This window comes from Copadichromis virginalis, linkage group LG22, assembly GCF_057382275.1.
Source record: "Copadichromis virginalis isolate Kocher_CV1m ecotype Utaka linkage group LG22, C_Virginalis_male_GT1.1, whole genome shotgun sequence".
NCBI classification, from domain to species: domain Eukaryota; kingdom Metazoa; phylum Chordata; class Actinopteri; order Cichliformes; family Cichlidae; genus Copadichromis; species Copadichromis virginalis.
Window position 1 is genome coordinate 14,339,278 of NC_140638.1, and position 17,181 is coordinate 14,356,458.

General features: G+C 40.2%; 1 protein-coding gene across 4 annotated transcripts in view; it reads right to left on the reverse strand.

The window, feature by feature from the left end:
• The window catches only part of akap9 (A kinase (PRKA) anchor protein 9), a 69,324-nt gene that overhangs the window by 46,600 nt on the left and 5,543 nt on the right, over positions 1-17,181 (reverse strand). For 3 of the 4 annotated variants that reach the window (XM_085446788.1, XM_085446790.1, XM_085446787.1), the window contains exons 2-8: positions 12,729-13,001; positions 7,728-7,772; positions 7,067-7,129; positions 5,225-5,374; positions 4,109-4,264; positions 3,752-3,907; positions 758-3,631 (exon numbers count right to left, since the gene is read on the reverse strand). In XM_085446788.1, the coding sequence (XP_085302914.1) occupies positions 758-3,631; positions 3,752-3,907; positions 4,109-4,264; positions 5,225-5,374; positions 7,067-7,129; positions 7,728-7,772; positions 12,729-13,001 (3,717 nt within the window). The remainder of the gene's footprint in view (positions 1-757; positions 3,632-3,751; positions 3,908-4,108; positions 4,265-5,224; positions 5,375-7,066; positions 7,130-7,727; positions 7,773-12,728; positions 13,002-17,181) is intronic. The other variant, XM_085446789.1, reaches the window with a different exon arrangement.

Sequence of the window (17,181 nt, forward strand, 5' to 3'; positions counted from 1 at the left end):
AGACAGACACCGTACACGATCTTTTTGTACTCTTTGTGCATTTGTGACACAGACACAGAAGTGACTGGGTTAAAATGGCTTCTCACCTCAAACCCTTCACTCCCTGCAAGATGGAAAGAAACTAGAATGTACACATTTCTGCACAACTGCAATGATTCAAAGCTATCAGAAGACTCGCTGACTGCTTTTCTTCCCCATTTCCAGCCATTTTAAAAAGCAGCATTATTACGCGGAGTTTGAGGAGGAGCTGATTATAAATATTGAATAGCGCCTCTTTAAAAAGTAGAAATGAGCAGAATATCAATGGACACTTCAATGCAACATGCAGGCTGCATTGAGCGTGCATATTTCCCACAATTACCTCGCTGAATGGTTAAACTTGAAACTGTATCTTTCAGCACAGCAGCCTGACTATGTTGCTCAGTGCTACCTTTCAGAGCAAGCCTGAAGGCAATCTGCAATCATAACTGTGTCTCACTACAGAGAAAAATATGTCAGCGCTGAAACGCCTCAGTCACATTCTCTTCAATATTTCAGCAAGATCTGGCTACGAATACACAATCAGCACATTTTTTTTTACAAAGCTAATAATAATAATAATAATAATAACAACAGTGTTAACACCAAGTACCCCAGCATTAATTGTGATGCAGTTTTAACTCTTTTCACAAGCTCTTTCATCATTTAGACATATACTGTAAAAAAGGCAAAGGAAAACGGTAGCAGCGTGCTGCAGCAGATACATGTGAGTGCCTACCTCTCTGCTGATGTAGCCTCTGCCTCCGTCTCCCTGGTATCCGTCAGTGGAGTCCTCCTTACCGGCCCCCTCTCCTGAACGAGACGCAACCTGTCTCTCCATCTGAGGCTGCATCTCATCCTCTGCAGCACTTTTAGCTCTCTCTTCTTCAGTCGCTGCCTCCTCTTTCTCCTCCCCTTGTCTTTCTTCTCTGCTTTCTGAAAGAGCTGAGCCCACTTTGCGCTCCTGCTTCGACCTCTGCCGCCTCTTGCGCCTGCTTGACCCTGAGCCTGAGGATTTCTGCGGGGAGGCTCGTCCTTCAACAGGTCCCTCCCCCGAGGACTGCACCGCTGCCGGGGACGGAGTCTGTGAGAGCCTGTTGAGCTCCAGAGTCAGCCGAATGGCGTCTCTCTCGTGTTCAGCTGCCTGTAAGAGGGACTGAAGAGCCTTGATCTCTTCCTGCAGAGACTGAATCTGAATGTGATGATCCACCGAAGAACAAACTGGCTCAAGAGCTGCCTCATCTTCCTGGAGCTTAGCTTTTCTCTGGGCATCCTGCCCTCTTATCTGCTCTGTCGTAATCTCCTGCTCCTTTTCCAGTTCCTTCTCTAGGATTTCATTTCGGGCAATGACCGCCGAGTTTTCTCGTCTCACTTTCATCAGCTCTTCTTCCAGTTGTCCCACTTTGCTCTCTGTAAACATTAATTGCTCTGTAACTTCAGAAAGCCTTCCAGTCAGGCTTTCCTTCTCATTCAAAGTAACATTAAGCTTCTCCATTAGTTCAGTAGAGTGTTTTTCAATCACAGCTTTATCAGTTGTGTCCTCCATGTTGCTGCTCTCCTCCAGCTCTCGAATCTGTGACTGAAGGCTGGCAATTTTTGCCTCAAATTCAAGCGTCTCCTTCCGTGTCCTCTCTTCCAGCTGCGTCTTTGCCTCAATGAGACACTTGTACTCTTCCTTCAGCTCCTGATAATTGACCTCGAAATTCTTTTCAGCAAAAGAGAAAGTAGTTCTCTGCTTTTCTACTTCTTCCCCAAGCTCAGCTACTTGTTGCTGGATTTGATTGTTCTCTGCCGTGAGTGTCTCAATTTTCGTGATTTTTGAGCTAATCTCTTCTTTCAAAGTGTTATTTGATTGGATCAGCGTCTCCTTTTCCTGTTCATGCTCTTTAAGCTTGTTCTCCCAGTGCTGCTCTCGCTCTTTCGCTTGGTTTTCAAGTACGTCCGTCTTTTTTAGTATTGTATGCATTTCAGTCTCCATTCTTGCTCGTTCTTCTCCACCCTTTCTGAGTTCCTCAAGCTCGACCTGGAGCTCTTGGAGCTGCTGGACGAGCTTGTCTGTTTTAGAGCTGTGCAAAGCCATCTTCAGGTCTTCTTTGAGTCCAAGAATCTGGTGCAAAAGTTCATCCCGTTCTGTGGCAAATTCTGCTTTCTCCCTTTGTAACAAACACACTTCTTCTTCATAACCAGCACGCAGCTCATCCAGCGCTTTCTCGTGTTTGATAGCAGCTTCATTGAGAAGGTTTTCTGTGTTTAAGAAGTTCTCTCTTTGCAAGTCTTCCCTCAGATTGGTGAGCTCTTCTTCATGACTAAACAGAAGCTGGGTCCTCAGTCGTTCCAGCTCTGCTTCCTGTGACTCTGCCATGCGGTCCAGCACAGCATCCTTTTCCCTCTCCATCATCTCCAGCTTAATCTTGTAATTGGTTATTTCAGATTCATGTTTAGTTTCAGCTTCTTGTGCGGCTTCCTGAGCAGCAGACAGCTCACTCCTCAGATTGTCAATGGTCTCTTGGAGCTGCTGCAGCTCAACTTTTTGGCTTTCCTGAGAGAGAAGACTGTGGGATACCTGCTCCACTTTGTCGTTAGCTAAATGCAGCTCTTGAAGAAGACCATCCACCCTGGCCTGCAGGCTGACCTTCTCTCTGGCTACTTCGCTAAGCTCATGTCTGGCTTTTTCGTGCATAGATTGAAACTGCTCTAAAGTTTCTTGGAGCTCCCTAATCTTAGTGTTAAGTGCACCCACCTCAGCAGCACTGCCAGTGGGAGTTTGGGACAGTTGTTGAGCTTTTAGAAGCTCGAGCTCTGCGTGATGTTGCTCAGTCATTTGCTGCACTCTCGCTGCATGCTGCAAATTAAGCTCCTGCTTCATCTGGACAATTTGCTGGCCGTACATCTCGTCCAGCTCCGCCCTGAGAAGCTCCAGCTTCCTCTCGGTCTCTCCCTGCATTTTTTGAACGGTGTCACTCTCAGACATGCTGCCCCGGTGACAACGCTTCTGCAGATCTTCGACTGTGCCCATGAGCTGCATGATTTCATTAGATGACATTCGCTCTTTCTGTCTGGAGGTCACAAGTTCACTCTTACAAATTTCCAACTCCTTTTGCTCCGTCTCCAGTTGTAATTTACAACTCTCTACTTCATTTTTATAACTCTCCAAGTCAGACCTTGTGCTTTCCAACTCATCCAGACATTTTTCCAGCTCAGATTCCTTTACAGCCATTCGCTGTTGGAGCTTGCGCAGATGTTTCTCTGAGGTCTCCAGCTCATCTTCGAGCTGCGTAACAGAACAGTCACGTTCTAAAATGACTGTCTCCTTCTCTGCTATAATGAGATCTTTCTCATCTGACTGCGGTATAATATTCTCATCTGTAGTCCTTCCCACATGAGCAAGTTCATCTCTGAGCAGAGTCAGTGACCGCTCATGTTCTGTGATTATTGCAGTTTGCTCTGAAATTAACTGATTTTTCTCCCTCAGTGTTTGTGCAAAAGACCCCTCTGCTGCTCTCAACTCTGTCAGTGACTGCTCCTGACTCGAAATAAGGTTTTCTTGTTGAGCAATCAGCAAGTCCTTTTCATTTATCCTTTGGACAAATGATTCTTCAGCTCTTCTCCCTGACTACGAAGACAATTACATCTTAGAAATGCTTGGGCTACATTTAAAAAACACACTGTGCAACCAATTTAATTAAACACAAAAATATTAACATGTAGCGTAACAGACAAGGCAACTTCTTACCGACTCCATCTCACTGATCTCTTCCTGGAGTTTTCTGACCTCAACATTCATCTCGTCCAGCTGCTGTTGGTGCTGAACAAGCTGCTGCCGGGCCTGTAGAAGATCAGCCGCGGTGCTGCTGTGGCTCGTATTCCTCAGTGATTCACCTGCCTGCAGCTGTGATGACCAGTCAGATAAGTCGGTACAAAAAATAAAGGGGAAAAACACAGGTCCAGTTTTTAAAGGTTATAAGACCACCTTATCACAAATATGTATTGCTTATTAGACTTTAAATTACAAACAAAAGTATCATATTAAAAGCGTAAGAAGTACAGAACAGATAAACAGTTCGGTTGATAAATATGAAAGTATTTTTACCTGCTGGAACTGAATTTGTAGTTTTTGGCTTTGCTCGGTCAGCTCCAAAAACTCTTTCATGATCTCGTCTTTCTCTTTACGGGCCTGCTGCAGGTTGGATGTGAGCTGGGTGATGATGCCATCTCGCTGCTTCAGTGCTGCTTCAAACTCCTGCAGCTATAAATTTAAAATGGAATTAAGTGAAATCGTCAATTTACACAGCTTAACCAGTTAATACTCATATATATATATGACTGAAAAAAAGAGATGAATGAGCTGGTGTTTGAAGCAATAAAAGGAAACGTGCACATACAGGTTGAACTATAGCACTGCCAAGGAGGTAAAGGTCAGGAATAAAAATATTCCCCATCTTGATAACTTTAAACTCATTGTGAAACAGTTTAAATGTCAGGTGTGATTATAACGTTCTGACTCTATCAATTAAAAATAAATGGAAAAATTTCAAAAGGGCTTAAATTAAAAAAAGAAAAGAAATTCCTCCCCAATTTCATCACTTTGTGCACCTTATGAAATTTCCATTATTACAAAAGTTTCCCTTCTGATCACTTGGGATTTGAGTATGGACCTCAAAATTGGCTTCTGAGTTTAATTGGTGGAGCCACTGTACTTTGTTATGGCCTAAAGCCTTGGAAGACTAAACGATCACTCAGGGATACAGATGGATGCTGATGAAATCGAGTAGTAGCACACACTATGTGCACATATGTCTGCCATCCTGGGATAATCAATAAATTATAGGAGACAATGTCAAGACTTTCAAACAAGTGAATCTAATCTTCTTACATAATAACAAACAAGCCTAAGAATCATTTTGATTAGTTTTTAGTTTAACTTACTAAAAAGCATCATCTCCTTTCTACGCATTCTCTCAATACACCGGCTAATGGACAGTGGAAGAGAAAGAGAACACCTAAACCCTGTGTAATGAGGGAAAGAGGAAGACGACAGTGGAGATTCATGGATGTAGTGAAGGAGGGCATGCAGAGGGTTGGTGTGACAGAAAAGGATGCTGGGGATCAGGTGAGATGGAGGCAGACCATCCACTGTGGCGACCTCTAAAGGAAGCAGGGAGGAGAAGAAGCAGCAGAAGAACAGCGTTGTGCTAAAAATCCTTACCTGCTGCATGCCTTCTGCACCAAACGCAGACCTGATTTCGTCAAGCTCTCGACTCAGCTCCTCCACTGCCCGCGTCTTGGCCTCTAGCGCATCCTCCAAATCCTGCCTCGTACCACCTTTTGTCACCTGTTGCAGGGACTCCACCTCCTCCTGAGCAGGAAAATACCATGAAGAACCAATATGGCATTCACAGGAATAGACGATAAGGTTTTAGAACAAGCTTAGCAGTTAGTCGCCACCAAATAGCAACAGCTTTCAAGTTAGATGAGATAAGCAACATGAAAGCAAATGCACAAAATATAATGCATATTTATTACCTATTGAGGTTTCAAAGCATTGTTATTCAAAACGACACAGCCTTGAAACTTACTGTAAATGATACGTTTTACTGAATCGTAGAAAGGCTCAGAATTCGAATTAGATTAGGAGTTAATGAGGCCTTTAATGAGGCGGGTATGAATATTTATAAGTTTCTGCTGAGACCCATGTTTTTACGATTCTGCCTATAAGGTTCATTTTTCCATCAGCTCCCTTACTGACCAATTACTGATCTACTTTCTGTGTTAAAAGAATGAGAACTGAGCGCCGGTTTAGCTCACAGGTTGAGCAGGTGAGCATCTTACTCTGTGCTAAACTTAGCAGCTTGGGTTCAACTTTGACCTGCAACCTTCTGCTGTGTGCCCCCTCCCACTCCATCTCTCCACTTCACTGTACTAATAAAGGCAAAAAAATAGTAATTAAAAAAGGCTTCAATGTAACCATTATCGATTATTATTATTTTCATCGATGAACAGCAGAAAAAGGCTTGCATGTAACCAGATCATCTGTCTCCATCTCACCCCATCCCTACTATCCCCCTCTATCACACGGACCCTCAACACGTTCTTCACTACATCCATGAATCTGTGGTCTTCCTCTTTCCCACTCCCAAATGCAATCTTCTGGTATGGAGAAGGTTCATCCCACAATAACTGGGATAGCTAAATGCTTTGATCTAAATCTGATTTTTTTCCTCCCCTCCTTCAATTTCTTTGTCTGCCATATTTCAAAAGGCTGGATAACAAACCTCAGTCGTCAAACTCTTCAGATTTATTAACAATCACAAGAGGGACAGATCACGTCACTGTAATTAAACTTTTTTTTTTGCTGAAAGAAAAAGTTTTCCAATCTTTTCTTTCATCAGTGAATACACAAAAGATACTCTTATTAAGTTTAGTTGAAGGTTTTCTATTCGGGAAGAAGATTAGATTTTTCTTTAATGATTCTGTTTTATGTAAAAGGGTTGTAGCAAAGAAGAAAAAAAGACTTCTGTCAACATTTAATCCCATAGTTTGTCTTTGATTTGGTCTTTCGTTTATCCTCAGTATTCTCCTGTAAGTCTTTTTGCACTTGAAACCACATTTCTGGTTTTGCTGTTTCACTGTCTCAGCTGTATTGATCAGCAGCTCTCCGGTTTCTGTCTCAGTTCGAACATCACCTCGGTGACTTAAAAGAAAACGGCTCTTTGTGTAACACCTTCTGTGCTCTAATCTTCCACCGTATCTCAACTTCAAAGAATTCACGCCTAAGCTATGTCACAAACCTCTGTTCAGTCGGAAACATGTGAATCTTTTGGGCTTTCAAATTTGTCATTTATAACAGTAATGATTTCTTTTTCTTTTCCACATCTCACTTTTCAAATACTTCACATACATACAGGTACGGCACATAACAAGTGTGGTTAGTGGGTTATAGGAAATATTACAGGAGATTAAAATATTTAGCAAACAGAGTCAGGTCCAGCAGCAAGTGTTAGCAAGACCAAAGCAGAGCTGAAAGAACTGCTCGATCAGATTACTGTACCCAGATAAAATCCTTTGAAGACATCATTTGGTGCTCTGTGATCTCATCAAGGCATCCATTTACCTGTTAATTCACAAGGCTATCCGTCAAACATTAAGATCGGGGAAATGCAACAGAGGAGCTCATAATTTTAGAGTTTAATCTCTCCAAAATAGCCTAAAGCATTTATTTAAAAGCATTAACTAAAGTCACATTTGAATTATACCCTAATTTGCTTTTTTTCTCCATCTAGTCAAACATAAAATCATCTTACAGACTCAGTCAACAGAGGCTGTTAATGATTTAAAATGTAGTGTTATTAAGCAACAAAAAACAAAACAAAAAAAATACAGATTTCAGTTATTGTCCAAGAAAGTGTGCAGCAGCTGGCAAGGACACAGTATGAGAGGAGAAGCGATTTATCCACAAAGAATATTTCCTGAACTATTAAGTGGCTAAGAGGAACAAAGAGAACATCGCACTCTGTCTTATGATTTACAGTTTCCATTTTCACTGGAAACCCAAATAATATCCAAGAGACTCCAAGAAAATGATCAAATAAAATGACAAAATGTGGAACTGTAGCTAAGGGAGTTAATTAAAACACAAGTGATCCTACATACATGCTACAGGTGTGACATTTCTGTGAAAAAGTGAGGATTTATATTACAAGAAGTCTCACCTCTGAGGAATAATCCTCTGCAGTGGTGGAAACTTCACTCTCTGGCTGCAACACAAAAAATGAATAAAACCAACACATTAGCCACATAAAACAAACGATTTCAATCACAACCATTCACTTTACTTTTTTTAAATCATTTTAATTCTTGCAAATGTTGTCCTGACATGAAAAACAGTTACATTAGTTACTGCAATTCCTGAAACTTTATTACTTTGTTTAGAATTCCAAAATGTTCAGCATTAGAATGAGTGTCTGCCATATCTCCTATTTCTGTATGCACTCTGCATTCAAGCATGGGGCTGGGGTACTTGTGTTAGAGCTCTTTTCTCACTCCTGCAGTTTAATGAGCACTAGGGGTGGGGGAAAAAATCGATACTGTGTAGTATCGTGATATTCTGTTTGCTAATAATGTATCGATACAGGGACAGCAGAAATCGATATTTTGTTACAAAAAAAGTTTTTGTGGACTGGAACTCTGACTTCAGAGCATGTTGATCCTTTTTCTGAGCAAGAATCCTGACATTCCTTCACTGTCCAAATGTGTTTAACTTGTTTTTTGGCAGCAATAAACATGACAGTTTACTTCTTTTAATTTGAGACATGTTTTATTTTAATTAAGTTTAAAACTTTTTTATTTAATGTAAAATTATATTTTGTTTTAATTTACTTTCAAATTCTTCAGTTGCTGAATGGGCTGCATAGTTATCATAAATTGCATAGTTCAGAATAGCTATAATTGTACCAGATGGTTGCATTCAGTTAAGTTGGACTAGACTGTAATACAAACCGTTCAGTTTGTCAACAATAAAACTGACTGAAATGAGAGAAAGACTGAGTGTGAGACTTTGATCTTAGATAAAATGAATATTGATAAAGTTTACCTTTATGTACAGAATCTGAATATCGCAAAATATTTTTAAAAATTGCAATAATATCGTATCGCGCGTTAAGTATCGTGATAATATCGTATCGTGGGATATATGGTGATTCCCACCTCTAATGAGCACCATTATTAAAATCTCTTCGTGGGTTCATTCCTGGGTCATAAATTCAAACTGTACTAGGGCAGAGCAGAAGAAGAACTTGAACAACACCTCAGCTGTGTTTAGGGTAACGTGCACTCTTCATTTTGTGAGGAACAGAGTGGTCTACAACTTTTCAGAGACATGAAAATTACTTTCATTTTTATTTTATGAAAAGATTAGAACGTGACAGTAAAGAGGAAGTTAAAGCCAACACAGGAACAGCAGCTCCTACCATCGACTCTCTGCAGGCATCTGTGGGAACGACATGCTAACACAAGCCTCCTCAGCCAGAGTGAGATTAAAGCTGAGAGTATGTCAGACCCAACTGAGTAACCGGAGCTTGATTTTCAAAGCAGTAATGAGAAGTCAGGCTTGTTTCAATCTAACCTCGTTTCTACCCATACATGCTTCTACAGCGGAATCACTGCGGCTCTAACATTTTTCTGTATAATACTTTTAAACACTAAAAGGAAAAAACGAAGAAAAAAAAAATCAGGAAAGGGATCTGTGCCATAGCTTAAAGTTTTTATTGTTAACAAGTAATTTTGTTACTGTGCATCTAAGGCCATGCTGTGAATTAATGCCAAAGTAATGTATTAGTAGTGTAAGATCGTTGGTGAAGTCCTGTGCTGAATACTTGTGCACACCTGTAATGCGTGAGGGATCGCCTCCACTGTGTCATTTCAAACTTGCAAACTGAATTTCTTATTGGGAAAGAGAACCAAGTCTCATGGACCCAAATCTGGAAATTGAAGATTGCATTGTTTTACCCAAAAATGCCTGCAATTTCAATTCAGTGTGAGTAGGGACACACTGGCAACCTGCTGTTTGGCATTTTTAACATCTGGCATTAAATGTTTTCCCTCAGAAGCCTCAGGATATTACAACGGAAGCCTTCACTGACCCTGGGGGGCCCGTTCACAATAACTCTATGCTTCTTCTTTTCTGTCTCATCTTTCCCCTCAGCCCCAAACCTGTTGCAGCAGATGGCCCTGCCCCTCCCCAAGCCTGATTCTGCTGCACGTCTCTTCCTGTTGAAATGGATCTCCCTTTCTCATTATTGCCAAGTGCTGCTCATAGGGGACTTTTCTCTAATAGCATAGAATATTTGTGCCTTCTAGGATAAAGCGCTTTCTGAACTGATGCCATAAAAATGAAACTGAATAGAAAATTGAAGTGCAGGAAAAACAACAAGCCAATGTTTATGTTCCAGCCCTAAGTCACCATCCTCTTGGACACTGCGTATTTGCCTACAGAACCAAGCGCAGCTATTATCACTTCAGGTTAGTTTGTCACTTAATTAGAGGTTTGTGCAATTTACTTTGTTGAAATGGTCCATGTGCAAGAAAGAGGTCAGAACAAGGCACAGAGTCCTGGAAGTGGTGTCAAGGTGCACAAGCGGACAACACTGAAGGAAAGATCAACCTCATTTAAATCAGTTTTTTAGTTTTTTGTGTGTGGACTCATTAAACTGCCCCCTCGCATTCAAATCGATTGAAATTCCACACACAGACATGATTAATATCACAGTTCTTTTGCTGCATGACAGTTTCCACTGATGCAAAGAGTATTATGCAAAGGTCTAAGAGGCACCAATTAGTCAACCCACTCATATTTGGGTTTAAAACTCTTTGAGATGCTTGACAGCGGAAAACACTGATGCTGTTGTGTTTCCAGGCAACCCTTCCTTTCCACCACAAGCCCCATGAGCAGTTAGTCTGGGATAAGGGAAAAAAAAATGTGAGACAGAATTTAAAAAAAGAAAAAGAAAAAACAAACAACCAAACCATTTTACTTTAAGCGACTCAATAATTTATCATCAAAAAAAAAAAAAAAAAAAATCCCACAATCCCCTCAGTATCATTCAGTGTCTTAAAATTCATGTTTCATTTGTTGTTGATGTGTAGCAGCCCCCGTCCAGGCAGGAGTTAATTAGTTTATCTGGGTCTTTTGTAATGGAGACAGATATTTGTTGCTCCAAGGTAAAGAAATGTGGATGAAACACGGAGGCATTCAGCCAACCTTAAGGTCTGCTGAAAAGTGCTGCAAGGCCACAGGAACTGGTCGCACAGACCGTCACATCTCAATCTGTTTAAAAGGCAATTGTCTGTTTCCATGGCAACCCTGTATTTTGTGGGCATGTGCTGCATGAAATGTGCAGAGGGTTCAGGGAAAGAGTGGCTGTTAAAAGAAACTGAGAGGGCTCGAATGAAAAAGAAAAAAAAAAAAAACGTTTAAGAACCCTCAGGTCCACATATTTTAAAAAACTGCTTTAGATTGAGTTTCTACCGAACGGTGGATGAATATTTATTTTTCAGGAGTGTTGAGACTCGATTTTAATAAAATATAGGAATTCAGTGCAGAATGAAAGGTTATGTAAGCTTGTAAGGTTTACACCCAAAGAAAATCAGGCTTGGAAGTGTGCAAAAATATTTTATTTATTTGAATATGAAATTAACTATTTAGAAAGCATGGCATGCTTGATGAAATTATCTGTCAGTAACCTAAGTAACTACGATATCGTAAGAATGTCAGACACCGTCAAAAACAGCTTTAAAACAGCACTAACACTGAAGACGAACTGTAGTCATGCTCATACTGTGTATATTTCATTAAAAAATAAAATAATGGAAGCAATTTATCATCTACTTCCAGTTTTTAGTAAATATATTGATATTGACGTACACACGCAGTTAATCGCCAGAAAACTGATTTAAATGTGGCACAGTTGTTGGCGCCAGACAGGCTCGTCTGAGAATTTCAGAAAAACCACACTGGGCATCACTCCCATCAGCTGAGAACAGGAAACTGAGGCTAAAATTGCTGCGAAATTTAGATTGTAGGGTCAGAATTTCACGTAAACAACAAGAAAGCATGGATCCAGTTCAGGTGGTATAATGGTGTGAGGGATCTTATCTTGTATCTCAACACCAAATGACCATCATGACCATCATCTACATGAGTATTCCTGCTGACTATGTCCATTCTTTTATGACTACAGTGTTCTTATATTAATTTAATATATGATTTTTAAAATGTTTAGAAATGTTTCAAATCCAAATCAGGTCAGAATATGTTACATATTAAGGACAATGCAAAGATTTTCAAGCTGGGCCTTTAGCTCTGAGTTGGAGTCACAACAGAGCTGTCAGCACAGCAAGCCAGTCAAATGGCTGGGACAAGAATAAAGTCAAAACTTGAAGCAGCTCAATATGAACTTTTGGGCAGATAGACCACCTAAGCATGGTGGATCCTTTAAGTTAGAGGTATATACTTGGTCATGGTCTTTGTTGAACGTCTCCATAATTAGATGCTTTGTAAGAACTAAAGAATCAGAATCAGTTCTGCCAAAAAAAAATTTTTTGTAACTGCATTTATTAACTTTTTTTTTTAATCCTGAAATTACGAAATCAGCGCCCTGTGCTCTGGTTGTCATGACAGCTAAGGAGGGCTCATTAGGCTCAAGGGAGCAACGACCATCTCCCCGCCCCCTCCCCACACAGAGCTTTCATCATTACACTGCCTTTTCTGTGAGCTCTTATAAGTGCTTGTTATGAATAAAAAATTAAAGCCATTAAATGGTCTTTAAAAATTTCAGGAGTGTCTGAGTGCAGGAGGCGCACAAGGAGTGTGCTTTCTGAGGAATAATAACGTGTTAAAAAAGAAAAAAAGACTATAGACGAACCGCTAATAGATTGTGCCAAAAAAATTGAATATTCCCCTGAAAGGCTTAATTTAGAGACTGTTTAGAAACTCTGATTATAAGTGTTGCTGGAGACACAGTTCAGGGCAACATTATCTATTCATTCCACTAAATCAGAGCTAAATCACAAGTTTGATATCTGAAAGGAAATTAATAGGTAACATTAGAATTGTACTCAGGATGTGGCAACTTAAAAATAATCAGAGTCCTCACTGAGATCTTATGAGCATATTTGCGTGACAGTTGAGAAATGGCAATAAAACTAGTATCTACCTCTATGTTGTACGTCTGGTCATGCCTGACAGTCTCTCCACTCCTGAGCGTCTTGGTGAAGGTAAACTCCGTGGTGTGTGGGTCTCTGTTTCTTTCTTGTGATCCATCTTGTCCTCCACCTGTGACCTCCTCTCCTCCCACAGACTGATTCAGTTCAACCTCCACCCTTCCCTGTGAATGCCCCTCCGAATCCTCGCCTGGCTTCTTTTTCTTCTTCTTTTTCTGTTTCTTCTGGGAGTCGGCGTGAGCTTTTCTCTGGCGGTACTCAGCCAACTGGGGGCATAGAAAAAGGAAAACGTTTAGTGTTAAACATAAAAACTTCTGCTTCAAGCTGGTCCTTGAAAATGAAAAAGAATTATCAAACAAAACAGCTATTTAAGTGTTGGTGTAATTCAGGTTTAAAAGTTGTAGCTTCCAGTCAGATCTTTGTTTATCTGACCCACATGTTCAAACATTACATCGTAAACCACCTGCCTCACCGTAGCTATTAGCACCTCTAACTCAATGCTTCTGAAAATTTAAATGATGTATGAACCTACTCTGAGCCGACACAGTTTAGTGAAACTCAAGCGAAACATTTGTTTGCCCCAAACGCGCGATCTTGTTTCTCTGAGTGAATCCTCCCTCCCCGTCTCCATATGACTCGGCACATGCCTCCTGCTGTGCCAGGTGCTAATCCCGACTGAAGGGATTTTTAAACTATGTCAATGATCACTGTGAACAACCAGCAACATGTTACGCTGTCTTCACAACTATTTCCATTTATTTATCTGAAACAAACTCACGGCCTCTGGGTTCCTGAAAAGTGACTTTAAATCCATTTCTAAATCAATATGAGTGCAAACGCCTATCGCCACATTGATCTGTTTAATAAGATGAAACATGTGTGCTAAATGTTCCTATCCTCTAATCTTTCTAAGCATCGTGCTGATCGGCCTGTCCTGGTCACTATCCTATCACTCCACAGAGAAACAAGAGCCATAAACTACAAACTTCTTTAATGTGTCTTATTTAAACAAAACATTTTGTAATGACTTAAAAAAATGTCAATAAAATACATAAATCAATTAATTCCCACATTTCAGAATCACATCTGCTATGAAATTTTTTAAACTGTAAAATACTTTGTGAACAATTTCTGTAACAAACCTACTAATTAAATAATCCAAGCAGATATTTTTGGGACAACAAAAAACAAAACAAAAACATGCTTGCACTACAACAACACTTAATGTTCGTACACAATCTTTATTTCTCACTTACAAATAAAAATATATTCTGCTTGATCATGTAAATATAATCCTAATTAAACAGCCTGAACAGTTGATACTGCTGAAATTTATTATGCAGGTGACGGCAAAAAAGTTGCAGAGTGAGCAAAGCAGGGGGTACACCAGCAGCAGTACACCACTGCTGACGTACAGACAGCCTGCTCACCTGAGAAATGCCCCTGCACCTTACAACAGATGTCACAGCTGTGAGCAACGTGCTCTTCCAGATGGTCAAAGTGACTTGGATTAAAAAAAAAAAAGAAAAAGAAAAAAGCAGGGCTTCACTTTGAGTAATCAACACATGTTGACAGGTTACAATGAAGAAAATAATGAAATGTTAAAAATGACCTAGATTCTACATCAGCCTTACAAAGCAGGGCTACTCTGTGACTTATGTAATTATTTTGGTCATTATTGAAATCATGAGAATTACTCATAGACTTTGGGAAAATAGTAGATGTTTAAAATATTTAGAGGGAAAAGAAACTTTGATATCTTTGAAGTTTTAGTGAGTAAAGGAAAGACAAAACAAGAGAATTTAAATAAAAATTCCGTTAGTTGCATTGAAATATCACAGGTCACGGGTGAGAGACAGTGATCAATATCATCAAAATGACACCTGCAGTCATGATATTTCTCGAATATTTCTCAAATTATGTTGGCATTTATTCTTTGGGGGTCTTTTGTTTTACTTTTAGGACTTTTAGGAGAGGGTCAGTTAGGTCAATATTTGCAAATGTGGATCACAAATCTAAATCCACATAAAGTGACACTAAGGACTATTTTTTTTGCCACAGATGCTGATTAAACAGATGCAGATCCTGACTACAAATCCGGTTGATGTTTGTACTTCATAGCAAAATTGCAACAACTGTTACATAGATTGTTATGAAAAGTTGATCTAAAAGCATTTTTCCATGCAAACATGGAGAGAACATGCAACTCCACACAGAAAGACTCTGGCCTGATGGTGGAATTGAACTCAAGACTTTCTTGCTGTGAGTGCTAACCACTGTGCCGCTCCCACAGTTCAAAGGCATGCAGTTAGTGGGGTCTGGTGATTTCTAAATTGCCAATAGGTTTGAATGTGAGTAGAAATGGGTGCCTGTCTATCTGTGTTAGCCCTGCGACAGCTTGGCGACCTATCCAGGGTGTACCCCGCCTCTCGACCTATAGTAGGATAGTCTCCAGCTTCCCCACAACCCAGATAATGATAAGCAGAAGAGAACAGATGGATGGATGTATTAAAAAGTAGTAAAAAAGATGAATGGTTAAACAGATAAATAGTAATAATTCTTATAAAAAGAAATGCTCCTTTCACAGAAGCCATGTGTGTAGATGTAGGATTAAAAGCAAACAAAGTTAATAACATAATATAACAAAGGGACATAAAATGTAAAATGTACTGAGGGTGTTCGTCCATTAGTCTCTCTGTAATCCTGCACGCAAGCGCATGTGCACGAATGGTGAAGCACACTTTAGAGTACAGTACAGTCGACCGCTCAGCCTTAGACCTGCATCAGCGGTTTTATGCACCCCACTCCTGTAGCAGCAGCTTAAAGTTGGCATGTAAGTGGGCACTTTGTGACTGCTCATTTGGTGATACTGCACAAAAGGTCAGAGGCTGACACAGAGCCGAGAGTGGGTGTTGTCTTCATGTTCCCCACCTACAATAAATAGCTTAAAAGCTCAAAGGGCTCATGATCTCTGCCTCTGCACCTCCACGCATGACCCACATCTTGTCCAAGCATACCCACAAGCTTTAAATACCAGAGGACACAGAATGAAATATGAATGAATGCCACTCATACAGTATGGAAGCTATCCTACTTCAGAGAAACAAGGTGATTTCTGCTGGCAGGTCTGCTGTACATGAGCACCATCACTCATGAGTCCAGGGAACCACCGGCCTTTCACTGAGCTCATAGCAAGCTGCCCTATTTGGCTGAGTAGAGCAGAGCAATGGCTGAGCATATGGAGTAGTGAAGCCTGCGTCGCTCTAATACCATCTGGGAAAGCAGAAATTACGTAGGTGTATCACCATCTGCTGTCAGAAAACATTTACACAGGCACGTTTGTTTTAATATATATCTGATAGTAAATAGTGGATAATGTCAGGTTCAGTTTTTTGTTTTCAAGGCGGCATTTTTAAAGCTATTCTTTGTTCTTGGACTACTTTAGTAAAGTAGCTTTGTATGATTTATCAATGATAAACACAGCATAATAAAGCTTAATTACCACCTTTTTGACAACTTCCACCAAAAGTGAAAAAGTCAAAGCTGGTTTAAAGTCCTGGATTGGGTCCGCTTTTACCTTCGGAACTGCTTTAACTCTTTACACACAGATTAAACAAGGTGTTCGAAAGTTTTCTCAGAGATTTTAGTCCACATTGACATAATTTCATCACACCGTTTTTGCAGAATTTCAAACATTCAAAAGGTGCTTGAACAGATTCATATCTAGTGACTGTTGATACCAATTGAGTACAGTAAGGATTTGAGATTTGTGACATGGAAGATTCACTTTGACCATAAAGAGATGGACATGGTGACCAACAATACTCAGGAAGGCTGCCACATTTAAACATTGCTCAGTTGGTATTAAGAGGAGCAAACTGTGCCAAGGAAATATCCCCCACACTATTACAGCAACACCACCACACCAAGCAGCATGGATCCATGCTTTCATGTTGTTTATGCCAAATTCTGGTCCTGGCACATCACAGCAGAAACTGATACTAATAAAGTGGCTGCAGAGTGTATTTCTCAGGGATGCCTAGTAAAGTGGTACATCAGTATATAACTGAACAGCCTTGCAAAGTTCACAGCTGACAAATCCTAGTAACTGTTTAGCTTCTCTTAACTGACGCTGTATAAAAGTCATTGGTTTCTCAGACACTGAAAGCTCCAGCTCTATAATGACTGCACACAAATGTTTGACTTATTGTCACCAAGTGAAAAATTAGCTTAGTTAATGTGATGCTTACGTATGACTAATACAATAACAGTGTGTCAGACTTAAATACCTAAATGGATTTCTATGGTTTCAGGTCAGTCAGACACACAGCTAAAAGAATTCACAACATCCCTAAAAAAAAACATCACTCCACTGTACCCCAGAGAGGAAGCTCACAGCTCCTCATGTCATGTGCCAATGAGAGAGCCAGCAGCACAGTGTGAGTC